The 27,738-nt window shown below is 40.4% G+C and overlaps 1 protein-coding gene and 1 long non-coding RNA gene across 2 annotated transcripts; one reads left to right on the top strand and one right to left on the bottom strand.

The window, feature by feature from the left end:
• Positions 1–415: 415 nt before the first annotated feature.
• LOC308088480 (interferon-induced very large GTPase 1-like) lies at positions 416–16,526 on the bottom strand (the record flags this gene model as incomplete). The annotated part of the gene is made up of 8 exons (XM_080432942.1): positions 16,498–16,526; positions 8,957–9,019; positions 8,451–8,727; positions 7,573–7,842; positions 6,801–6,832; positions 3,490–6,703; positions 731–911; positions 416–467 (listed from the first exon to the last, which is right to left on the bottom strand). The coding sequence occupies exons 2-8, from the start codon at positions 8,957–8,959 to the stop codon at positions 416–418; spliced, it is 4,029 nt and encodes a 1,342-aa protein (XP_080289068.1). The 5' UTR covers positions 8,960–9,019; positions 16,498–16,526.
• A 6,947-nt stretch (positions 16,527–23,473) lies between these two features.
• LOC308093463 lies at positions 23,474–25,655 on the top strand. Its single transcript, XR_013933884.1, has 3 exons — positions 23,474–23,556; positions 24,410–24,515; positions 24,657–25,655. It is a non-coding gene; the product is annotated as an uncharacterized lncRNA (long non-coding RNA).
• The last annotated feature ends 2,083 nt before the right edge of the window (positions 25,656–27,738 follow it).

The following is a 27,738-nucleotide window of genomic DNA, read 5'->3' on the forward strand; positions in this document are numbered from 1 at the left end:
GTGGATCTCTGTCACATGATTGGCGTAGCCTGCGTTGCCAGGTCTGCCTTTTGTATAATCGATTTTGGTCTTATTTGGGCGCTCAATTGGGCTCGTTTGCATAGACCAGCGCTTGTTTTTTTCCGTTTGACTGATGTGGCAAAGGTGCTCAGTTTGGTGAAATGAACCATCCGGAAGTAAATTGCGAGCTGGCGAAGTGATTTGCATAGTATTGGGGCATAATGCGTTTCATATTAATTGTACATCGTGCAAGTAGAGTAACGGTATGGGAAGCAGCTGGTGTTACAGGCAGAATATTGAGGAATTTGGGGGGAAAATGTGGAGTTAGTTGGGCCATGTGTGTGCTTGGAGAGTGCTTTCATACACTTGTTTAGCCTGCATGAGTTTGGCCGTCAATTAGAGGTGCAAGATATTGTTACGTCTCGCTCCCCCTCGCCTCCACATCCTGCTGCTGTGGCCTCTCTGTACTTATCAGCACCACCCAGAGGGCACAACAGCACACTCTCAGCACACCTGCCTCCAGTCCCCAATCTCCTCACCTGCCCTGCATTGGCAATCACCCCAGAGGCTATAAGAGCCTGGCCGGCATACAGCTCAGCGCCAGATCTTAACCTTTCCACTCGTATGGTAAAGTATAGCTTGCTGACTAGTTTCCCAGTTTAGTAGAGCTCTTAGCCTGTTCACCTTACACAGTGGCAGCGCACACTTTCATTGTGAATTTATATCTGACCCTGCTTCTCCTCTCCTCTCCAGTTTCCCGGGATCCCGAGCTGAGTTGGAGCAGCCATCGGAGCCTACACCCCTCTTCCCCCCGTTGTTGTTGAGCTTATTGTTAATAAACTCGCCCGGGTGGGCTTTAATCCTCCATTTTGCCTCCTCCTTGCTGTGCACTTGGGTCACACTCACCATCCCTAACAGATATGGTGTAAATGGACAAACACATAACGGGGAACTTATACGGTAGTTGTAAATGACACATTATATAAAGATAGATTCATATATAGATATGATTCATTCTACAGTATCAGTGTTATTGAAAATCTGATGCTTCCATCTTGTTAAGAAACAACCCAAAGTAGATTTATTTGCTTTTTCAAATTGGTTTCATTCATTTATTTGACAAGATCATTGTGCTTAATGATTAACAAATAAGTGACAAATAAAATAAAGACAATTCATGACTCAATGTTTTCCAGTTAATCGTCATTATTTTAGTACTACAAATACTCATAACTTAGGATGGGGAAAAACATGCATTTTATTCTACTTCTTTCAAATGACTGTCACACCTGTTGCTTTAGTCCAGGCACGTTAATGGACTTTTACATTAATAATCCAGTAATAACTGATGTACTGTCTCCCTCAGTGTATCCCTTCCCTCAAACAACAAAATATGTTTTTAAATCCTTACACTGGCTCCCTGTGTGTCAAATAATTGGTTGGTCTATAAAGCTTTAAATGGTTTAGGGCCAAACTATATTTCTGATCCTGTACGATGTCATGAACCATCCAGACCTCTCAGGTCATCTGGGAAAGATCTGCTTTCTGTTCCTACAACCACAAATAAACGTGGGGATGCAGCATTTAGTTTTTATGCTCCACATCTGGAGCAAACTCATATAAAACTGCAGGTCTGGTGACACTCTTATTTATTTTAAAACACAACTAAAGGCCTTTCTGTTTGCTGCTGCCTTTGATTGAGTTATTTTTCTTATTTTTCTCTTTTCTTTTCTCCTCTGCACTGTAGCGGTATCTATACATTTGTACTCATTCTGTTTCATGCATCCTAAAGTCATTTTATAATTGTATTATTGTGTTTCCTTTGCTTGATGTTTTGTGTAAAGCACATTGAATTGCCTTGTTGTTGAAATGTGCTATACAAATAAAATTGCCATGCCTTGCCTTGCCTCATTAATTTTAAAAAATAACTCTGATATCTGATATAGTATGTTGTGGTTGTTTGTGGCCCATTCACAGTCTACATGTACGCCAAGCTATTAATAGCTTCCTTTTTTGTAAATTTCTTCCATTCTTTAGGGATTTCTCCTCTGCCTTCAATTTTTTTGCCATAATGATCCTCCAGATCCTTTTGAAATCGACAGACAAACCATTTCCAGTATGTCAGTTTTGACTCATCATGGCTAATTCTCCAGTTAGCATACTCTGGACCAGCTGTTCGATACTCTTTGTATGGAATCTTTGGATTTCCTGAAGCGAAGAATGTTTTATCACTTGCAACATCTGTTGTGCAGAAAGAAATGAAAAGTTCTTCTGTGTCATCCCAGTGCATTCCAGCAATTCCAGCTGGACGATGAAAAGGGGCAATGTGATCTTCTGGACTGTGATCCTCAAGGGTGTTGGTACAAATGGCTTTACAGAAAGGACACTGTACCCAGCAACACTTGCACAGTTGATCAATAAGAATTTGATCTGGCTTCACTCCATCCACCATTTTGAATGAGAGGCTGTCCAGATCTGCCTTCATGGAAACAAAGCCTTTTTGAATCTCCTCTTGAAGAAAGTCAAAGTTATCTATGTCATTGAAAAGTCCAAGCCAGTTGGTAGCAGCAAATCTTAGGTAATCTTTTACCTGACTGGAAAACTCCTCCAGCCACATGTCAGTGTCTTTGTGTTGATTCTTAGACTTGAACTTTGCTGTTGCACCATTCAGTGCTTTATTCAGACGCCTGACTATGTCCTCCACATTCTTATTCATGATACAGCGTACCTTGTCCTCATTGTCTGAAATGTATTTGTTTACAGTTTCTTCTATAAACGTATGTATGTGTTTCCTTGGATTCCTGATGTAGTTCACATAACTACGAAAGTTTTCTTGCTCTGCTAGTGATTGTAACACATGTTTCTCCAAGTTGGCCCTATTCCCACTGAAGGCAGGGTGATCACATTTCATCTCTCCAGCCAAGTCAATGGCAGTCTTGTCATGGACAGCCTGAACTGCAGACATTTTCATTTTGCTGCAAAGCAATTCACTAAGCACAGCGGCAGAGGAGCTCCCTTTATAAGAGCATTTGAATACATTATAGTATTGGTCCTTTTTGTTTTGCAAATAAGCATGTGCATCATTGTTCTTTTTGAATTCTTTGTGAGACTCTAAAAGCCAACGTGCTACAATGTCAAATACATGAAGTAGAAGTTCAACTGTGAACTCAGTTTTAAGGGCATATTCATCTCCTAATCCAAACTTTTTCACTTTGGTTTCGACCATATTTGCTACTTCATGCAAGTAACGGATATCATAGCCTGTAATGTCAACAGGTTTGGCCTTAATTAAGGCATTGGATTTGACCTCAACATCATCAATTAATGTTTTTATCTGTTGAACATATTGATAAGGAAGTCCCATTTTTTGTCCCCAAGTTTTACCAGCATTGTCTATTTCGATCGTGTATACATAATCACAATAATTTGCAATGCTTGATATTTTTTTGTAATCTTTTTTGCATTTTGCTATGAGATTCGGCAGTGTGCCACTGAATTTCTCTCTAAGGACAGAATCAATATCGTCATGAATGTTGATCTCCTTTATGGGAGGAATATCAGCAGTGTCAGAAACCCACTTTTTCCAAACAATGTTGAATTCCTCTGCAAGAGCCAGCTCACCCTTTCCTGTTTTTTTTAATTTGTGGGCAAGCTCTTGGCTCTTCTTTATGAGCTTGTTCTCATACTCTGTCTTCTTGTCATCCAGCATTTTTCGAGCATTCCTCTGTTGAATGATTTTCTCTAGCTTCTGTTTAGCTCCTTTCACCTGATCATTGTGGAAATTCTCAATGTTGATTTCAAATCGTCCTTTCCATTGTATCAGTGTATCTTTAACACTGTTATCATCAAAGTGCTTTTTCATTTTTTCGTCCACCTCTTCTCGGCTCTTATTAATGCCTTTGACAAGGTCATGGTGGTCAATTCTTTCAAGTCTTTCATTTTCAATTCTGATGAAAAGTTGGTTTTCAGTTGTCAACATTGATTGCCTTAAATCCCAGGTCCATTTCCCATACTCTTTGTCAAGTTTTCTGTACAGAGCAATTTCCTGTGTGTTTTTGAAACTGAAGACAAAGTTTTCATTCAGCAGGGCATCCCAAAGTTCTTTAATGGTGCTGTTGAAATCTGAAAGTGTCATTCCATATGACTCTTTTGCTTTTAAGAGGATTGTGTTCTTCAGCTCTTGGATGCTTTCACTATAACCTGGGTTTGGAGGAGCCATGGGTGGATTACCTTCCCACAGCTGAGGAATGTATTTCACATCTGTTTCTACATTAAATGCAATGACATCACTGAAGAATTTTGCAATAGAGCCTTCCTCTTTGGCAGCTAGCTTGGTCATCTCATCAAGTTGTTCTTGTAGACGTCTCTTTCCCACCTTGTTTTTGTCACCAGCTTCTATAGCTGTAACATTCTGGTGAACGAACACACAACTTGGAGACAGTTTAACCTGTTTCATTCTCATGACGGCCTGAACAGCAATATGAAGAACATCTTGCATATCAGATGCATTCTCTCCAAAGATGTTGATCAAAGTCATGTTTCCCAGGCCAATGACAAATGTTGCCAATTGATTGTCATGGTGACGAGTGTCCTGCCCTGCCAGCTCAGGAGCACACAGTCCTTCTGTGTCCACAACCAGGAAATAGTCAAACTTGAAGTCTTTCTGGATCTCCTTTGACACTTTCACTAGCTGCATGAAGGTTCCTCTAGTGCACCTGCCAGCACTTACTGCAAACTTCAAGCCAAACATTGCATTCAGCATGGTAGATTTTCCACTGCTCTGGATGCCTAAAACTGACAAAACAAAAACTTTCTTGTCTCCCAGTGTTTTGATGAGCTCATCTAGAACACTAGTGATCCATGTTAAAGGCACATGAGCTGCATCTCCATCCATCAGTTCCATTGGGTGTCCTGCTATCATAAGCTCTGCAGCCAACTTAGGGTAATGAGACAAGTTCTCTCTATTACTAAAACAGGCATGGGCTTCATAGATTTGTCCTATTTCTCTCAAGATGTGCTCAACTCCAACAGTTGCTGACTGTAGTTTATCCGAAATGTCCTCCAACTCCTTTTGTTTCTTCTTCAGCAGTTGTGATGTGTCCTGCTCTTTCTTCTTTTTCAAAGCCAAGACCTCAGACCACTTTTTATCATAATCCTGGTTGATTTCAGAGAGTTTATCCGTGAAAACGTTATCCAGAAAGAATTCAATCCATTTTAGGAAGTAGACTCTTTCATTCAATTCTGAAGACTGCAGATTTTTTATAAACATCTGCATCAGCTCACTGGATGGTTTGTCACATTGTTCCTGTCTCATTTGTTTCATCTTCTTTTCTTTTTCAGATTTGTCCATCTCAATGTGTCCGCTGAGGCGGTACAGCTCTTTATTTATTCTGCACCACTCATGCCACAAGTGCCCATGACGTGGTAGAAATGTGTCTTTGATCTTTGAAAGCTCTGTTTTTTCAAGCAAATTAACAATCATCGCAGCAGCAGATTTCCCTGTTTGGCATTCAGGGTCATCTTCATCTGTTTTGATCCCAGAAGCATTTCCCATGCTTTCAAGTTGGAAGGATGCTTCTGATGTTGACAATATGTTTCTAATGATTCTTTTCAATTCTTCAGCCACATCTGACTGACTTCTATCCTTCACACCCAATCTATACTTTCCTGGGTTTATCTGTTTTGCAACAGAGTCATTATCAGCAAGGAGACAAATGAGAGGTTTTGGACCCTTAAAAAGGTCTGACACCACTGTCATACTTTTGTCACCTTTTCCCAGAGTAGGTAAAAGGACAACATTGACTGAAGCCTTATCGATCAGTATGTCACGCTGTTTTTCAAGTGATAGAGCATCTCCATGAAGATTACAGAAGGCAACACAGTCAGAGAAAGCATCATTTGATTTTCCAGCAGGGAAGTACCAGGCAATCTCTGCCATACCATCTATCAGGCAGTGAGATTTGGTGGCACCTGGACAATTCCTATGAAAGAACGTGCTGTGACGGTCATTAATTAAGGTATTCATCAGCTGAGATTTAGATGATGACACTGAGCCAAGGCGTAAAAATGACACCATATGTGTCTTAGCTTGGCAAATAGGCATGTTCCTACATGTGATGGCACCTGAATTACCAGTTACCTTCCAACTTTTTCTTATTTGCCTAAATGTCCACAAAGGACACTGGATGTCCCTTGTGAATGGGTCAGGCACAAGCAAAGGTAAGGCATATTGACACTGTGATAATTTGGTAATCACGTTCTGTCTGAGAAAGCTATCTGAGCAGTGAAACACAGCCATCTGAACATCCATTGGATGGACATGACATTGATCCATGCTCTGATCAGTGTTTACATTGGCCCTGCATAACATATCAAATAAACTTTCTTCTGTGGCAACCATGTCAGAATCTGGAGTGTATTTTAAATGGTCATCTTCTGTACTGTCTATTATTACTGGAATGTACCTGGCTCTATGGTCTAGCATCAACAACTTCAGAATGAATGTATGTGCTAAGTCACTCTCAGTTATCTGATAAGGCTTTTTAATGATAGGGCCTATTTTCCGAAAGTCAGCTGTTGTCAACTTATCTAGATGGTTGTTTTGGAGGTTAAGTCTGCAACAAAGTTCATGAAATTCTCTTTGACGTTGCTCCTCTGGGCTGATGTTTTCAGAATTCTTCACAGAATGTGGTCCTTTGTCAACCTTTATAATGAACAATCAAACAAGAAGTCGGTTAATACAATCACATATGGAGCAAAATATTCTGAAGATCTTGTGTCACCAAATGCACATAAAGTACCTTATCCTTCTTGTTGCCACTACCTTCAGAACCTATTGCATCAATGAAAATACAGGTTCATCATATACAGTAAGAATCTCAATGCTGCATTATACAATGTAAAAATAAATATAACTTGATCTTAAATTAACCTCTTCAATTAAAATAAATTAACATAATCTAGAATGATACAGCAAATAATATAAAATCATCAGCTGATTAAAGGAATAGTTCACCCAAAACATGACTTATTTTCTATCAATTACACACCCCATGAAGCCTTGAATTCATGGACATTTTTTTTGTTTCTGAGCCAATCATTTGATGACCAGGTACCGGTAGGACACTCAAAGAGACTCCTTTGAGTGTCCTACCGGAAACATTGGCATCTTTCTGCCGGTAATCAAATTATTGTCTCAGGAATGCGACAAAAAACTACTGAGTCACTCAATGTTTTCACATGTTGTCCACTATACAATACACACTAGTTTAGTACTGTGACTATACAATACACACTAGTTTAGTACTGTGACTATACAATACACACTAGTTTAGTACTGTGACTATACAATACACACAAGTTTAGCACTGTGACTATGCAGTACACTATAGACCGTTTTTTTCCTTCTTCATGATCATATAGGGTTCTGTTTGTTAAAAAAAGAGGAGGGGACATTTTCGTAACTACTTAACCACTTAACCACTTCCAATAGCGAAATAGCCCATTTACAAACTGATCATTATGTGGCACAAAATATGACAGTGTTTGTTGTCAATTAACAATGCTTCTCACCTCCTCTTTCAGTTGTAGCTGGTTCACTGGTAGGTGTTGGAGCTGTTTCACTGGTAGGTGTTGGAGCTGGTTCACTGGTAGGTGTTGGAGCTGGTTCACTGGTAGGTTTTGTAGCTGCTTCATTGGTTTGTGTTGGAGCTGGTTCACTGTTTCTTTTCTTTGTTTTCCTTTTGGCTTTGAAACAGTTCAAACCGCAGTTGAGCGTACGATTCTGGGTAGATGTAGAGGTAGGGTGATGAGGAGACCGGGTTGCTGAGCTTGAAGCTGCATCTGTCGGACCAGGTACCACACATAGTCAACTGATTTATTTTGAATTTCTGGCTAAAAGTTCACCTCCATTGATTAAATGTTGGCTAAAATAGGCCTTCTGTACTCGTGAATCAATTGACCAGCCGACCCAAACACTGAGGAAAAGTCACCACATTGTGTTGTAAAAGGTTGACTGACAACTGGACTTATAGGCTAACTACACACAGCCGGTACAACCCTTGGGAGGGTGTTCAGTTTAACACACTCCATTACAGCTGACATTTACACATAACTAAGTTAAAACAGACTGCACCACACACACTTGCTCTAACCTTTGTTGTGATTTGGTGCTATATATGAAATATATAACAAACTAGTTCTTAGGTCATACCTGCTAACATTATGCTGTAAAAAAGATAGATATTTTATGGGATATCAGCAAATGGCCTTCTCTTCACACACCCACCCCCTTATAAACGTGTGCGTGTGCGTGCGTGCGTGTGCGTGCGTGCGTGCGCACGCGCGCGTGTGGTGTGTGCGTGCGTGTGTTAATTCCCCAGTACAATCTACATGAGTTTTAATATACAGTAGCATTAAGTTGTACACATATCTATACTCTCTTCACCTACCTTCACATATCTCTGGAAACCCCTTCAGTAGATCTGTCCTGTTCATCTTCTTCAGAACTTTCCCCATGACCTGAGGTGCATCACTGGTGAAGGTCTGCTTGATCAGCTGGGCAGTCTCCAACCTATCAGCTTTCTGCAATTCAGACCATGGGATTGGTTTGAGGCCTCCAAGGTTATCACGGTGTCGCAGGCGGCCCTTGAAAGCGGAAAACTTCTTTTCTTCCAGCTCCTCCAGAGCATCCAAGATACGTTCCTCAAGTGTCTCCATGGTTGATTCCTGGTACAGAGAATATAAACATATCAGCTTCATGCAATTAATGATTTGGGTATGAAGAGATTGTTACTGTATGTACTGTGTGTAAAATGTTACATTAGATAGGACATACAGACAATAACTGAGGAGGCTATTCTGAAATGGATCAGAATGGAAAATCGAGTGTATTCCACTCACTCAACACTGGCCTTCAGTTAGTTTGATTTGATCATTCTGTTGTAAATAAACTTACCATGTGATGTGTTCTTTACGGCAGTTTACTGTTGTTTTAATGTTGAGAGATTCCGATAAGTGTCTAATAGAGAAAGAGATTGAATGGCAAAAAGATAAAGAGAGAAAAATAGAGTGATCGAGACGCACGCACGCACGCACGCACGCACGCACGCACACATACACACACACACACACACACACACACACACACACACACACACACACACATATACAGAGAGAGAGAGAGAGAGAGAGAGAGAGAGAGAGAGAGAGAGAGATAGAGAGATAGAGAGAGAGAGAGGCAGGGACAGAAGCACAGTGGAGGTCAATACAAAGTGCATCTGCCCGCAATGTCATATTGTTGCTGTCGGGCAGAAACCAGCTAACTCCATTTTCACTTATTTCTTTTTGAGTGTGGGATACACTCGTACACTCCGGTACAATGGAATGATTGGAATGTAGGCGTGCACTCCTGTTCCCTGGTGGGCGTGGCTGTGGTGAAAAGGGGGCCGGGTTTGCTAAAGAACGGTCTGTGTGTGGGGAAAAAGGGGGCAAGTTTGCTAAAAAAGGGTCCGGAGCAGAGATTGCATCTCGCGGAGCATCATTGGTTGGCCGTCCACCAATTGGTTGTGATATTGCCCTGACAACCAACAACATCCAAAGAAACCCATGACTGTCCCTTCAGGCTATAGAATCTATCCTCCTCCATTATTAGGGCCCGAGCACTGCACAGTAGTGTGAAGCCCTATTGAAACTGCAATGATTATTGTCTCCGCCAGGCCGAAGGCATGGCGAGAGAGTATGTTTTACCCTCCGTCCGTCCGTGTGTTCGTGTGTGTGTCCGTCCGTCCTGTCCGTGTGTTACCAGCTAATCTCTGGCACCGTTGGCCCGGTCGCTGCGAAACTGTGCACACACACTCCCTGGATGCCAATTCAGAACCTCTGCCTCAAGATTTTCACATGGGCCTGTTATAGGGCCACCAGGAGGCCGATTTGTGCAAAACCCATTTTTTCCCATTATTCCTACAGTTTTTAACCAAACCTCATGCAAATCGGTACACAGTATCTCTATAGTCATGTGATCAACACGGATCTGTCCGATTTCCCATATTCCATCCTCATTGGTTAAGGTTGCCATCCAAAGTTTGCAGGATTGGTCCGTTTTGAACAAACTGCCTCGAATCATGAACGCAGCTTGCCATTTCCATAAAATTGCACACACACATTCCCACTAGGCCGAGGAAGAAATGCCACTTGAAATGTTTCAAATCAGCCTCATGGTGGCGCTATAACCAGCAGGTCTAATTGAGCAAAACACATTTTTGGAACAAAATGACTCAAATCATGAATGCAGTGTCCGATTGCCGTGAACGACCTACGAATAAATGGCACGCTTTTCACATTGGCCTATTATTGCGCCACCAGGAGGCCACAATAACGTGCCTGACCTGACGGAGACCTGTGCTCCGAGGAGCACTTTTTCTAGTTATTATTCTTCCGATTCTTCCCGATAATGAAGGAAAATGGGAAAATGAAGGCTTACACGTACTCCAAAAGTTACGCTACTGTGCACACACATCATCAGTGGTGATAAATTACGTATCTAAGAAAAATCACACCCTCTGTGAAGTGGGCGGTGTCTTGCTAGCTAATCACAATACTGAATGGAGTCAACCAATCATGTACAAAAGATAAATACATTTATTGAAACACTCTTTATGATGGACGAAACCATAACTTGAAAAAAACTAATTTATGTTTTTTTTCTAGTTATGGTTTCTTATATAGGGCTATGCACATGTGTCATGTGACACTGGCCAATCACAGTCCTGAATAGATTGTGATTGGCCAATCACGGTGCAGGATAATTGTACAAATTTCCAAACCTCACTTATAGGGGCGGTTTCACAGCGCAGGATATTTGTACATTTTTCCAAACCTCACTTATAGGGGCGGTTTCACCGCACAAAAAAAGAAAAAAAATGGGCGTGGCCTAATGGCTCAATAGCGCCCCCTACAAAACTTCGTGCTTCAAGCCCGACAATACGGTGCCACCTACATGTATAAAAATCGGTACACACCTGTATCATGTCCCAACTTACGAAAAAGTCTCTTGGAGCCATGACCAAAACCAAACAGGAAGTCGGCTATTTTGAATTGATAGTGGCGTTTTGGTGCATTTCACGCCATTTGCACGGGTTGTACTTTAACGAACTCCTCCCAGGCGGATGATCGGATCCGCCTCAAATTCGCTCAGAGTGCATAAAAGACGTTAACGATGAAAAGATATCAAAAGCTTGAGTTTTCGTAAAACGGCGTGACCGTGGCAAAGCGTCAAACTTCAACGCCAAACAGGAAGTGAGACTAGCCAATCTACAATTCCTATTGGTTGGCCTTTAAACAGCCATAACTTCGGTTGGCAGCCTGCTACCGAGTACAAATTTGGTATGTGGAATAAGACCACCAATAGGGACGAGCTGTAATTTATGAAGCTCCGCCCCCTCTGTCTTCCTATTGGCCAGCCTTTAAACAGCCATAACTTCGGTTCGCAGCATGCTACCGAGTCCAAATTTGGTATGTGGACTAAGACCACCAATAGGAACGATCTGTAATTTCTGAAGCCCTGCCCCCTCTGTCTTCCTATTGGCTGGCCTTTAAACAGCCATAACTCGAGTTCGCAGTATGCTACAGAGTACAAATTTGGTATGTGGACTTAGACCACCAATAGGGACAAGCTTTAATTGCTGAAGCCCCGCCCCCTCTGTCTTCCTATTGGCTGACCATTAAACAGCCATAACTCGAGTTCGCAGCATGCTACCGAGTACAAATTTGGTATGTGGACTTAGACCACCAATAGGGATGATCTGTAATTTCTGAAGCCCGCCCCCTCTATCTTCCTATTGGCTGGCCTTTAAACAGCCATAACTCGAGTTCGCAGCATGCTACAGAGTACAAATTTGGTATGTGGACTTAGACCACCAATTGGGACGAGCTGTAATTGCTGAAGCCCCGCCCCCTCTGTCTTCCTATTGGCTGGGCTTTAAACAGCCATAACACTGGTTCCGAGCATCGAATACCTATGAAATTTGCTAGGTACACTTAGACGGCCAATAGGGACAGGCTGAAATTGCTTAAGCCCTGTAACCTTACGGGGTTGTATCTTGGACAGAACGTCGAGGGCCCGTTCATCGCTGCTTGCAGCTTTAATTATTATCATTATTCTTCCGATTCTTCCCGACATTGAAACGGGAAAATGAAGGCTTACACGTACTCCAAAAGTTACGCTACTGTGCACACACATCATCAGTGGTGAAAAATGACGTGTATAAAAATAAAAAAAAGTGGGCGTGGCCTAATGGCTCAATAGCGCCCCCTACAAAGCTTTGTGCTTCAAGCCCGACAATACGGGTTCACCTACACATAAAAATCTGTACACACCTGTATCATGTCCCAACTTCTCTCTCTTGGAGCAATGACAAAAACCAAACAGGAAGTCGGCCATTTTTAATTGATAGTGGCGTTTTGGTGCATTTCACGCCATTTTCACAGGTTGTACTTTAACGAACTCCTCCTACGCGGATTGTCGGATCCGCCTCAAATTCGCTCAGAGTACATAAAAGACGTTAACAATGAAAAGTTATCAAAAGCTAGAGTTTTCGTAAAACGGCGTGACCGTGGCTAAGCGTCAAACTTCAACGCCAAACAGGAAGTGAGAATAGCCGATCTACAATTCCTATTGGCTGGGCTTTAAACAGCCATAACTCCGGTTGGCAGCCTGCTACCGAGTCCAAATTTGGTATGTGGACTAAGACCACCAATAGGGACGAGCTGTAGCTCCGCCCCTTCTGTCTTCCTATTGGCCGGCCTTTAAATAGCCATAACTCGAGTTTGCAGCATGCTACCGAGTACAGATTTGGTATGTGGACTTAGACCACCAATAGGGACGAGCTGTAGCTCCGCCCCCTCTGTCTTCCTATTGGCCGGCCTTTAAACAGCTATAACTCCAGATGGCAGCATGCTACAGAGTCCAACATGTATGGGTGGACTTTGTTTTTCAGATTTTTTTTTTTTTAATTTTTCTTTCCGAACTTCTTTTTTTCCAAACTTCTTTTTTACTCAAACTTTTTGTCTGTTTATTTTAATGTTTTAGGTTTCGGTTCATTTGCTTAAGCTATGTAGCCTTAAAGGCTTGTATCTTGGACAGAACGTCGAGGGCCCGTTCACAGATCTTGTAGATCTGCTATTTTCAAAAGATGTCATACATTTGACAACTTGTGAAATGGGACATTCTGCATAATGAGTAGCCTACTTTCTAGTTTTCGTACTTTAAGTACATTTAGATAACAATATTTTTGTACTTTTACATTTATAATTCCGGACTTTAACTTGTAACAGAGTATTTCTAGATTTTCTACATTGCAGTATTGATACTTTTACTTAAAGGGATATTTCACTTTCAAAAAAACTTTTGGTCATTTTATCATCTACTCAGGCCTTTGTGAACCCCCAGACAGTTTTTTAGGTAGCTTGATTCATAATTTAGATATTTGATATTCATTTTATCAGACACGCCCCCTTCCTATACAAACCCATTGTAACTTCAAACTTCATTTTAACCATGTTAGATTCGTCAAAAACAACAATCCTTGGTTCTGGTGACTCATCCTGCCCTCCTAATGCGTGAGGGGGCCGTGTTTTTTCAATTACTTTTTTAGTTTATTTTCAATATTTGTTTTGGAAAATGAAAAAAATAAAATACAATAAAAAAAATAATAATAATAAATGAAAAAAGTAATCAGAAAAACACGGCCCCCTCACGCATTAGGAGGGCAGGATGAGTCACCAGAACCAAGGACGGGTGTTTTTGATGAATCTAACATGGTTAAAATGGACTTTGAAGTTACAATGGGTTTGTATAGGAAGGGGGCGTGTCTGATAAAATGGATATCAAATATTTAAATAATGAATCAAGCAACTTAAAAACTGTCTGGGGAGGAGGCACGGTGGCGCAGTCGGTAGCGCTGTCGCCTCACAGCTAAAAGGTCCTGGGTTCGATTCCCGCCGGGGACGCTGTGGGCACTGGGGGCGTGTCTTCTCCTCCGCGTCATCAGCGCCCATACCCTAGGTGGGGTTGGCGAAAGGGCCTACTCTGTGTGGAGTTTGCATGTTCTCCCCGTGTCTCCTAGGGTAGTTAATACCCTCACAAAAACATGTAGTAATCCTGGTCACTATACCGCCTCCCCCATGACAGCCAGGGTGCCTGATGGAGGGGAAGGGAACTGGTTGGAATAACGTGTTCCTTCCACGCGCTACGTCCAATTAGGGAAACTCCCCCCTGTCAGGTGACAAGAAGGTCAGTTGGCTCTCATGAATTGAAGGAAGCATGAGCTCGGCCCTGGCCTCCCTACTGTGGGGGACTGGTGTAGTGCTGGTGCAGGGCTGGTGTAGTGCCCAGGATCACTTAGGAAATTGGCACCGGGTGAAAAAAATGGGTTACAAAAATCACGGGATAAAAAAAAAAAAAAAAACTGTCTGGGGGGTTCACAAAGGCCTGAGTAGATGATAAAATGACCAAAAGTTTTTTTGAAAGTGAAATATCCCTTTAAGTAAAACATGTGAATGCTTTTCCCACTGACTGTATGTCCATGTCCAACCACGAGGTTATTGTCAGGGACCACCATATAACATTTGTGGTGTTAAAATGTTTGCAAAAGCATTCCAAGTTTTTCACATTTTGTCAAAAGTTTTTGAAAATAGCAGATCTACAAGCCCACAATGCGTCACACACTCTCACATTGGATAATATGTTATCCAATTAATTATTGTTTTTCATAAATCAACGATATTACGTCTGTGTGTTAGTTAAAACATATTGAACCAATGACAAGTGTTAAAAGGCGCTTCTGACAAAACGTCCTAACTCCATTGGATCCTCATACTGTCAACCAAGCCTATTCGGTGTTTTCTGAGGAGAGCAATGTGACAAGAAATTAGTTCATATAGCATTTATCTCGCTAGTTCTACAAAAACTGAACCCCTCTTTGCAGAAGTTATTGTAATATGTAAAGTCCTGCTTATTATTGTAGGCCTACATAAGCAATGTCATGAAGCATCAGGGCATTAATTCACAATGATGGACAAAACCTCCTAAATCCACTTGAGCTGGATTGGGGTAAAATGGTAATAATATAATGACACATGCAAGTATCTGACCATATATAAAGTCACTATACCAACTTTAATGATGCAGTATTGCTTTGTTTAAAAAATATAAGGTTTTCTTCATTTCCTGTAAAAAATATATTTTGTTTTTTTCATTCCCTGAAAAATGAACATTTTGGAGTTTGCTGGTTTCTGCCCGACAGCAGAGATATGAAGTATGGATGGAGGAAGACAGTGAGTAGAATACAAACTTAAACACAATATGAATTTAAACTATGAAGAAACAGGACACTTTAGGGTTGTATAGTTACCTTGCCATGATGTAACTCAAGTGGGTGGGGCGAGAAATAATAATTGCTCCATTGATTAGGAAATGATCGTTGAATGTCCTGATTGACTTACATTGTACAGTGAAAAAGCTCTCAAAGTCACTCAGCAGATTGTGACAATACATAACATCACAAAACACCTCCGTTTTTTTTATCAACTTCCTGTTGATTTAGCTATTTTAGTAGGAAGAAACCCCGGACTTATGGAGTTACATCATGTAGGTAACTACACAATCCAAACATCTACTTAAAGGAGGAGTTCACCCAAATAATTACTTCATTTATATAAATTGCACGCCCCATAAAGCCTTGAATTCTTGGATTTATTTTTGTTTTTGTCGCATTCCTAAGCCAACAATTTGATGACCGTGTGTATTTACGGTAGGAGACACAAATAATCTACTTTGTGTCTCCTACCGGATACATTAGTCGGTAGGAGACGGGAATCAAATTATTAGCTTAGGAATGCAACAAAAACAAAAACAAATCCATGAATTCAAGGCTTCAAGGTGTGCAATTGATAGAAAATAAGTCATTTTTTGGGTGAACTACTCCTTTAAGTGTCCTATTGCTTTAAAGGAAACATGAAACATTACAACTCTGTACACAATATGAATATATTAAGATAAGAGACACAGATTATTAAAAAATAAATAAAAAAAGTAATATTTACTTTTTTATTGGAACATGTATTAAACCATTGAGACAATGACCATCAAACAGTACTCCACACACAGTTGTACATTTGAATGTGTGTGTGAGTGGTTTGCTAGTCTTTGTTATAGAGTGTGGAACTACACATCCCAAAAGCAGAGAATGGAAGCTGTCGTCTGTTCGTCATTTCATATTTTCTTAATTTTTGAAAGTGTCTTTACATTTGTTTTATCATTTCCATTTCTGCTAAGCAGCAAGCTATATTATGCTTTGATTATTATGATTCATATTAGGACACATTTGCGTGACTGTGAAGACGAAACAGATCATTTTCAGAGCCTCAGACTGTCTGACGGAAGCATTTGAAAATTGTGGGAGGCAACATAGACTAGTAGTTTCTTGGTGCAGTTCTTACCTGTCATGACTCCTGTGTGTCACTGGTTCTTATCTGTAGCCATGAAAACACACTGATGAAGCCTGCTTAGATAACAGTGGAGAGAGAGAGAGAGAGAGAGAGAGAGAGAGAGAGAGAGAGATTCATCCATTATAATGTTCTTTATAATATTAACATTACTTGTCTGTAATTATGCCATGAGAAACAGTTCATTGTGCAACACTACTACATGTTCCAGTGGTTCTTAGAGTGTCCCAGGGGTCCTTGAGGGGGTGCCAGGGGGTCTCCAGATAAATCAGTGATAGTTAGGAACAAATGGAACCAAATGGACCCTTACAGGTCTGTAACAGGTTTTCCATTGACCAATAAAATGTTTAATTGGCCGTTAATTATAATGATCACCGGCCATGGCCGATTGGGAGAATGCTGTAATTAAGCTATTTGATCATTTAAGCCTATTATTAATATTATTATTTGGATAAAGTAACAACATTGCATGATTGCAATACGTAGTTTACAACCATTAAATCATAATCACAATCATAATGGTGAAAGTCCATAACGTCATAAAATCATAAAGTCCCGACAGCCTGCTTTTGCTGTGGCAGTGTGCTGAAGTTATCTGATAGATCAGCCTATTCGTCGTACGATGGTGTCGCGCATTGAAAATATCAGAAATACAAGCTCACAACACGGCGCAAGGCGCCGCATTGTGAGCTTGTGTGTCTGCTATTTTTGATCTGCAACAACACCGTCATATGGCGAAGCACAAATCAAACTTTACACAGCTGTGGCTCGGCTCCTCCTAATCAGCGCTGAGTAGCTTACGAGTCTGGTTCGCTCGGATGATATGAAACAGAACCGGGGTCCCGATGTGATAGAATCTGAAACAAGCCGGACCCAATTGACGTTAATAAAAGAGGGACCCGAACTCGTATGGGTCATGGATATTATAGTCCTGCAAGCACAGTAACTGTCTGTCTGTAATGGATAAAGTGGGGAAAGTTGCAGAAAATTGACACACATACATTGCAGGCAAGTAATAATCAACGTTCAACCATGACATAATTAACATTAACACAACAAAACAAAAGCCGTTGGTTTTGCATATTAAGGTTGAATGATATGCTAATCCCAAAACATATATTAATGTGTTTATACTGTGCGACAGTCGCACAAGCAGTTCACTCACGCCCCCCCTGACTTTATTCAGTTATTTTTTGGCAAGCGACACCTGCATGACGGAGTAGTAGATAGATATTATTTAGGCTACTACAGACCACCGAAGTCCTTACGTCACTCGTTCATCCCCAGGTTAGTAAAGTAATTTAGCTATGGAGAATAACATTGGGTCATCTTAGAATCGTCTCAAATAAGAATTGTGGTCCAAAAATAAACAAACTATCTCGGCGATATTGTCAGGGAGGAGGTTCTGTATAGTTTATGATAGTCTGTCACTTATATTTGAAACAGTCTGTTTCTGGCGAAAATTTAACTAATTCGGCGGAAGTAACATTAGCGTTTTCTCACCGTCAGTTGATGCTTCATATCCATAAGAGTCAAACCGCCGGGGTCATTTGTTTATTTTTGGAACACAGTTCTTATTTGACGCGATATTAAATACGTCTATGGGATTCAAAATGGGGGTGGAAAACTGCGAACCAGGTAGACAAACAAAGGATGTGTAAATGACGTCAGACTTCGGTGGTCTATAAACACAGGGATAGATTGCATCTGTGATAAAGTAAAGAAGCGCATCGCTAACGTAACGAGGAGTAACTAGAAAAAGTGCTCCTCGGAGCACAGGTCTCCGCCAGGTCGGGTAGATTGTTGTGGGCCATAGGAAAAATGGGACGGAACCATCTTGATCACTTGACTACAGAGATAATGTGTACCGATTTGCATGATGTTTGGACAAAATTTGTAGGAGTAACATAAAAAAGAAAAGTGTTATAACGCCACCAGGTCTCCTGGCATTTTTTGAAATTGCCTAGCGGAAACCCTGGTGTAACTCTGACAGTGTACAAATGACCAAATGGACCCTTACAGGTCTGTAACTCTGACAGTGTGCAAATGGAACCAAATGGACCCTTACAGGTCTGTAACTCTGACAGTGTTCAAATGGAACCAAATGAACCCTTACAGGTCTGTAACTCTGACAGTGTTCAAATTGAATCAAATGGACCCTTACTGGTCTGTAAATCTGACAGTGTTCAAATGGAACCAAATGGACCCTTACAGGTCTGTAACTCTGACAGTGTACAAATTGAACCAAATGGACCCTTACTGGTCTGTAACTCTGACAGTGTTCAAATGGAACCAAATGGACCCTTACAGGTCTGTAACTCTGAGAGAGTATGAATGGAACCAATTTAACCCTTACAGGTCTAACTCTGAGAGTGTACAGATGGAACTAAATGAACCCTTACATGTCTTTAACTCTGAGAGTAGCCTACACATTGAACCCAATGGACCCTTACAGGTCTGTAACTCTGAGAGTGTACAGAGCTATGGTGGTCTGTGGTCTAATGCAAACTGAAATGGGCGTCATTGAAATTGAAAGCTTTGAGAAGCAATGACATGTACAGCACATTGCCTGGTTGAACTAGAATGGCGGTATGGAATGATCAAGTTGTAAGACTGGACCTTTATCAGATACTTGATGAAGGTCAAAATCATCCTAATGCACAAAGTACAAGCCTCTGATCTCGGCTTAATGACCATGCAGGCTGGTTATCTGCAGTAAAGCCTGTTAGCAATTATTAACTTTTGTTCTGTGTTTATATCAATAAAAAAATAATCCAAGACTTTGCACCTGACTATCCCTGTACTAAATCATTATTATGTTATTGCGTAGGCTTTTCAATACAGGTATCGGCCAATACCTGCAAGGATGTGGATAATTATTTACAGAATATTATTATTATTACTCTCAGTATGTATTGGACACAGTACTGGAATACTTAAATAAAACAGTTTTATTATACCCAATCTGCTGATCTATATTTTCCAATAACAGTGGTGGACAAAGTACAAGGAAAGTCATATAACAAATTATTCCACTACAACTGAACGTTACTCAGTCCATGCTTTACTTGAGTTGGAGCACTTGATTTAAAATGTGTGTGTGCGCGTATGTGAGTGCCTGCGTGTGTGCTTGCATGTGTGTACATGTAGGCATTAGTCAGCCATTTGAATTGCTGTATGCAGATTCATGAGACAAAATTTTAATCTAGTTTTCAATTAAATTAAATTGTAGCCGAATCACAACAAGTTGCCTTTAGACCCAACATTTAACCAATATTTAAAATCCTTCATAAATTTGTAACAGCCACAAAAACACTGCTATCATCCATGCACACTGTAATAGAGATTGTATTCATTCACAATCTTTCAAACAATCAGTTTTAAAAGGTGAAAAGAAGTGAACTTCTGAACCAAAACAATTTGTTGGAATGACATCTATTGTTGTCTAAACTGTCCATCTCAAATGGACAAAACAACAATGTTCATAGAAATATAGTGGACTCAAAAGTACAATATTTTTCTTTAAAATTAAGTGTAGTCAAATTAAAAAGGTAAAAAAAAAGAATACTGACGGAGTACAGATACTTGAAAAATATGAATTACAATACTCATGTAAATGCATATATTTCTGTCCACAACTGCACGATAAAGACTTATTGATACTTCTAAAAGCTTACAAGTGTCACAGTGCATCGCTTTGTGAGCTTGAAGATCTGATATATTCGGTGCACAACATGATGCAGAACCAAGTATAAATCAGGCATACGTAGTTTCCCATCTCCCCCAAATTCACTCGCAATGTAAACAACATGAATATAGGTTGAATATAGATATAAATACTTGACGTTTCAAGGCCATTGCAGGCTTACCTGTATTTTTGTGGGTTTATTTTCACACTCCAGGACGTTTATCAGCCTGTACATCAGATGTACATCCTCGACTCACACACACACACACACACACACACACACCGCACCTGGGCTGACTACTATACCTCCAAGCCAATCAAATCCCACCCGATTGTTTGCTCTTAAAGGGGCATTCTCACATTTTCTAAAAACAGCAACTGACAAGTAGGAACCTACGGAGCCCCTAAAGGGCCATAGAGCAGATTTTTTTTTATCTCGAGCGCACGACATCCTATCTCGAGCGCACGACATCCTATCTCGAGCGCACGACATCCTAAGTTGTGCGCTCGAGATCCTAAGACATTCCCACATCATAATAAAGTGAGGGAACAAGATCCTTATGTCGTGCCCTCAAGATCCTTATGTCGTGCCCTCAAGATCCTTATGTCGTGCCCTCAAGATCCTTATCTCGTTCTAACGTCTTATTAACTTGAGCGCACGAGATCCTAAGACATTCCCACATCATAATAAAGTGAGGGAACAAGATCCTTATGTCGTGCCCTCAAGATCCTTATCTCGTGCCCTCAAGATCCTTATGTCGTTCTAACGTCTTATTAACTTGAGCGCTCGAGATCCTAAAATGTTCCCTCAAGATCCTTATACTCACCTTTACGCACGGTGGATTTACTTGGAATATGCGATATAATAGCCTGTGCGACAGTGTGCGTCCATCCTATTCTTTATTATGGTGAACGAATTGATGCTATTATTATAATACTAATAATTATTATTATCGTTTTGTCCTTGTTGGTGTACAGTTGGTTCTGGTTGCAATGGATACGCTGTCGGGCCGGGCGCGCAACGGCGCAGAATGGCAACATCAGGCTCGCTCTCTCGCTCTCTCTCTCTCTCTCTCTCTGCTAATTCTCAACGAAAATCTGTGATTCTAATTTTCCTATGATCACCAGAAGTGAGAGTGTCAATTCCTTGATCAAATATGGTTTTATTCAAAGGAAATCAAAGGCTACAGCTTATGGAGCCAACATCGGTATAGTGTCCAAGCGTTTTCGAGTTTTCACCGCAACATGATTCCATTGCTCAGGAAATAAACAACGGATCACAATAATATAACATTCCCTATAATCAGTAACATGTAGGTGATACCTATGTCTATCAAATATGGTTTTATTGAAAGGCAATCAAAGGCTAGATCAAGCTTAGAAAGCAAACATCGGGTAATATCCGACGCTACGGCGGTTCCTCGGTGCGGCTGTTGAGTGAGACTATAGGACACTCATTTATGACATTGTGCCGGCCCGTTATATATATATATTGAGACGCACCGTCTGCCCTAGTTGCCTTGCCACGGACCGCCCGAGGGCCCCCGCGGTCGGCCTCGCCTCGAGCCCCATTTTAGACATTATGATAACTTGTGAAACGGGATACTCTGCATAACAAGTACTTTTAACTTTGGTACTTTAAGTATATTCCAGACTTTTACTTGTAACAGAGTATTTGTATTGCTACTTTGTGCAAGACAGGTGCTATTTGTCTTTCTTTAAGGTTTTAAGTTTTAATGCTATTTCAATCAATCAATGTCTTGGCAGGCTATACTGTTTCATTATTTGACGGGGTGTATGCTATTGGTCAGCAGAGATTTATGGCGCTATGGTGGGCTTGGTTCAGCACCATGGAGAGCGCCACAACCACAACCGGTGGTCGATCAGTGCACCGCTACAACAACTTCAGCAGTTTCATTTTATGTTTATAAGTTGATGTTGTTACAGCTTTGGCTACTGGCTCAGTCATCAATCGCTATACACAAATATGTTTCTATATTTAAACAAACTATTACATTTTAAATCAAAATTCTGCTAATGTTCTGCAATTGTATGTGTCTTTGGAATAAATCAGTTAAATGCCAATGTCTGTCTGTCTGTCTGTCTGTCTGTCTGTCTGGATAGATACACGATTCTGGGAAATTCAGGTGTAATAAATGTTGATATTGTATAATTATTATACAACTGGATGGAATCACGAATCAGCATCACCTTGAACTTGGTCGTACATACAGACACAGCCCTTGCATGGAGCATGTGTGCACCGAAAATAGCCGATTCACAAGCTCACAGCTCATTGATGGAAGAAGTAAAAAATATTTCTACTTAAGTAAAAGTATCAATAGGCTACCCTAAATACTCTACTACAAGTAGCCTACAAGATATTCAAAATGGACTTGAGTAAAAGTAGGAGGCATCAAAAAAGTACCAAAAGTAAAAGTAGCGCACAACAACCATTGTGAGCTTGTAGATCTGCCATTTTCAATCATTTGAGTGCTTTTACTTTTGGTACTTTAAGTATTATGTTGACACCAACACTTACTACTCAAGTAACATTTTGAACACGGACATTTTAATTTTAACAGAGTATTGATACTCAAGTAGAAAATGCTACCTTTCCCACCACTGCCTAATTCTAGCCTGTTTCCAAAAAACTAAAGTTTAAAAGTCAAGCTTCTTGGGCATGTCACTCACAGTCCCGTGTCTTTTACCGTTTGAATTTTCAATCTAATTTTATTTCGGGCATTGGGCATACACGTTGTTTAAATGACTGGCCACAGGATTTGTTAGCCTGGTAAACCCTCCCTCCGGAAATCTCATTTCTATTTGATTCCAGGAGTGAATCAAATAGAAATGAGATTTCCGGAGGGAGGGTTTACCAGGCTAAGGATTTGTAGCAATTTTAGAAATATCAAATAGCCTATTAGGCCTTAATTATTGAATCATCAAGCATGTTTTAACCGTGTGTAGGCCTACTTTACATTAGTTAAGACCACTTTCTAAACATTTTATCTTGTAAGATTTTGGAGAAAATGGACATGGAAGTGTCCACTCTTCCTTAGTGCCCACTCTGTTACCACGTAAGCTTAATAATAATAATAATAATAATAATAATTATTATTATTATAATAATAATAATAATAATAATACTAATAATAATAATAATACTAATAATAATAATACAATAATAACAATCATTATTATTGTGAGTGCAGGGTTTGTTTAATGATGCCTGACAGAGCGCGCGCGCAGACTGATGACGTATTAAGGCTGCGACCATCATATGTTTACTCTCCTTGTGTTTGTGTGCACTGTGCTGCGGTCTGAACAGTGTAATACACGGAGATGTTCTTTCGTTCCAGAGAGTAAGTACTATGTTTTTGTTTATTAAGATAGCTTAAAGCCCATACATCTCGGACGCTACTTTATGAAATGGCAACCAATAACGTTGAGCTGCTTTGTAATCTGAAAATTCGCCAGGTTATTTACAGATGATCACGTCGTTGTTTACCTGGTATCCCATAGTTTCCATGTACAGATTATTTTGATAGTTGATAGATGTTTTAGACTGATGCTATGTTCTTGGTTTCGCTATTATCCTAGTTTACTGAGGCTCACAACACTGTCTCTGCATTTCACGGTTACCATGTTTATTGTGAATTACTCTGGTTAAGAGCGTCAGCTAAATGCCTACATTATACATTAAGAGTTTAATAATTCAATTTATAATCGACTAGCCTGCACCATCTTGGCTGTGGTGAACCAACCATTGCATGTCCAGTTATTAAATTTGCATTTAGTGATTTCTTCCGTTAAAGTTATTTTTAAATGGCTTCATATTCCGATTTCTTTTGTAGAGCTCTCCGACTCTGCAGCTCTTCAGAAAACAAAACATATGTTCAGGTTGGGATACCAATTTTATCCAATCAGAAGACAGAATCCATACAGGATACAGAGTGAAATTTTAAGTCACAAAGGAATTAGTAGACAATTGAAACTGGAACACTCTAAAATATGACATTGAAGCTGATAAATGGGGCTAAAAATGGAAACGCACATGAAAATGTATTTTCTGTTTATTAAAGAGATGGGGAGAGACCCCTGTTACTGAACAAACTCCATTTAGAAATCTTTATATACAGCTCAAATATATATGTTTTTAACCAAAACATATCACTTCCCCAACAGTGTTTATTTGTTTAATTTATTCAATTATAGGTGGATTGTGTTGTTCCTGAGACTTTGAGGAGGGGACTGTGGGCCCAGAGACTGCAGAGGAGCTCACAGACTGCTGGCTCTCAGAGACTGCAGGCTTCCAGGACAGGTCGGTGACATGACATGTCCCTCACATCGGCTGTCTACACTACAGTCTATGCCTGATGGATCACATAAATTACATTAAGTAGGAAGCGGTCACAAATATCACTTCCCCTGCCTTTAACAGTGTTTATTTATTCAATTATAGGTGGATGGTGTTGTTCCTGAGATCAGGAGGAGGGGACTGCTGAGGAGCTCAGAGACTGCTGGCTCTCAGAGACTTGTTGGCTATAGGTGGATAGGTGTTTTTTCTGAGATCAGGAGGAGCGGCTCAGAGACTGCTGGCTCTCTTCGGTTTAGAATTGACCGAGTTCTGGCTTATTTAAATGCTGAGTGCTCTTTGGCCTATATACATCCTTGCACTCACTCTCGCCACGTTTTTCTTTTTGTTTAACTAGATAATTTACTCTGGATGCCACCACCTACTTGTTGATAGTTATGGATAGAGACACCTTGATCAAGATTTGCTTTCGCTTGGGCATGATTTATGCAGACATTTTGTCTACACTTGCTTTGCATGGGATTATTGTTAGTAAAAGGCAATTAACAAGGATATTGAGAGGTTATGGGTTATATCGTCGGCGATATTCTGACTTGGATGATGCCATCGACTTTATAGCTGGTCAATTGGAAGGCCCTGGAAAACTACATGGATACCGGTGGATGTATACCAAGTGTCTGGAGCAAGGTATCCGCATTAGGAAGGAAGACATGAGAATCCTTCTTTCTCTGCTCGACCCAGTAAACTCTCAAGCTCGGCTGAGACGACGTCTAACCCGGAGGCGGTATTTTTCTAAAGGACCTAATTTCATATGGCATGTAGATTCCTACGACAAGCTCAAGCCCTATGGAATATGCATTAATGGGTGCATAGACGGGTATTCCCGCAGGATCATATGGCTGAGAGCTGCCTTCACCAGCAGCGACCCAAAAGTTATTGGAGGCTACTTTGTTGAAGCAATAGAGCAGACCGGTGGTTACCCAATGCTTTTACGCACAGACATGGGTACAGAGAATGTTGTGCTAAGAGACAGCCAAAGGTATTTGCGTCGAAATGATGAAGATGACAGGGCAGGAGAAAGGAGTTATATAACAGGAAAAAGCACAGCAAACCAGAGAATAGAGAGTTGGTGGGGACTTATGAGAAGGGAAGGGGTTGAATATTGGATCCAGCTGCTGGGAGGATGAAGGGATCTTCACCGGTGATTTCCTGGACAAAGCACTAATGCAGTTGTGCTTCCTGGCAATCATTCAGGTAAACATTTGACGATCACAGACCATGCCTTCATGCATTAACATGATCAACTTTGAGTAGAGTAGGACAATATATATATATATATATATATATATATATATATATATATATATATATATATATATATATATATCTGTTCAAATGGCCTTTTTCATGTGATAATGTGGCGTCCCAGGTGAGTGCTTATGTGTGGCTATTGAGTTTCGAAGTAATTAAATTCACACATAAAGTAACCATAGTGGGGGTTTTTTTTTTCATTCAGTGACCACATGCATGCGGGAATAATATTATGGCCCTCCGAAAAAAACTATAGAACAACTAGACTCACCTAGGATGACTTTATGCACGGTGGATTTACCTTGATTATGTGACATATAATAGCCTGTGTACGTTCATCCTATTCTTTATTATGGTGAAGAAATTGATGCTATTCAAGGATTATGTTTGTTTCGTTAATTGGTGAGTGCCAATTAAAAAGTGGAAATGTGAGTACTTTGTCCTCCATTGATTTGAAATTTTGGACGTGCTACCTGTTAGGGATTTTTTCAATTCCTACTTTTGATGTCTATACTGGATTTTGGGTGTAGCACTCCACCGAGAAAACCCATTGTTGATGCGCAACCTTTTTCTTTTTATTATCTAATCATAATCTCCCTCCCGCTCCCCATCTCTCTCTCTCTCTCTGTAGGAGGACTTAAATGAGATAAGGGATGTTTGGAACGCACATCGTATCCGGCCCACCAAGAACCCCAATGTCCCCTCAGGAATACCAAATGTCATGTACTTGGCACCTCACCTGTGGGGCACAGAGGACCATCTTCTTGTTCCATCCAGTGGTGACCTAGACACTTGCAAAGACCGCTGCAAGTTCTTAACTTCAGTTCCATGTGACAAGGACATGTTTGATTTGTGCACAATTGTTATGGAAGAATCAGGCTTGGGGTTCCCAGTGACTAGGTCACAAGCACTTGACTTGTATGTATCATTGAGGGATATTATCCGCCCACAAATATTTGATCAGGCTACTGCATGAATTACACCGTTTGTTTCAGCGTGAAGATAACTACCGATCCATTTGCAAAGATGAAATGTAGAAAAAGAAGTAGTTGTTTCAAATAAAACAAAACGGAAACCAGACAATGTATTGTATTCAATAATAGTTATGGTAGGCCTACAGTATAACCATTTTCTACATTTTCATTCCCCTATTCGTATTCTTTCTAAGCTGTAATATAGATGTGTAAATTATTATTGGAGTTTAGTTTCTATTTGTTTTGACACACACCAGGATTACTGCATGTTTTTGTGAGGGTATCTATCTACACTTGGGGAGCGCAACCTCCACACCGAGAGGCCCTTTCGCCAAGCCCACCTAGGGTATGGGCACTGATGATGCGGAGGAGAGAACACACCCACAGCATCCCCTGCGGGAATCGAACCCAGGACCCTCTAGCTGTGAGGCGACAACGCTACCGACTGCGCCACCGTACCCCCCAGCTTGTAATTTTCAATGCAAAACATTGATTACCATTTAAGTAATGCGACCATACCTCTCTACTAGAAAAATAGACTAATTGGACCTAGATTATTATTATTTTTTTCTATTTACTTTTATTTACATGTAATCTACCTATTGTATGAAAATCAAGTAAATAGAAAACAATTGAGTCCAATTAGTCTATTATTGTATTAGAGAGGCATGGTCTATACAAACAATTGCCAATGCTGACAGCTGATCAGCAGATGCTTTCATGAATGTATGTATCTAGAAAATATTTTGGATAAATACACCATTTCCCACTTCAGTCAAAAAGGCCATTTGGCTGCAGGACTCGCCTATGTCCAGTCTATTATATCAACAATGAGTAAAATGATTTGTTACTCTACCACTATTAGTTGTCAATACAGAAGACCTGTGTATCGCTAGCCAAATAAACATTAATTGATTGAATACTTTATTAGCAGTTTGCCAAAA

Source organism: Gymnoscopelus braueri (genome assembly GCF_963280865.1).
Source record: "Gymnoscopelus braueri genome assembly, chromosome: 1".
NCBI lineage: Eukaryota > Metazoa > Chordata > Actinopteri > Myctophiformes > Myctophidae > Gymnoscopelus > Gymnoscopelus braueri.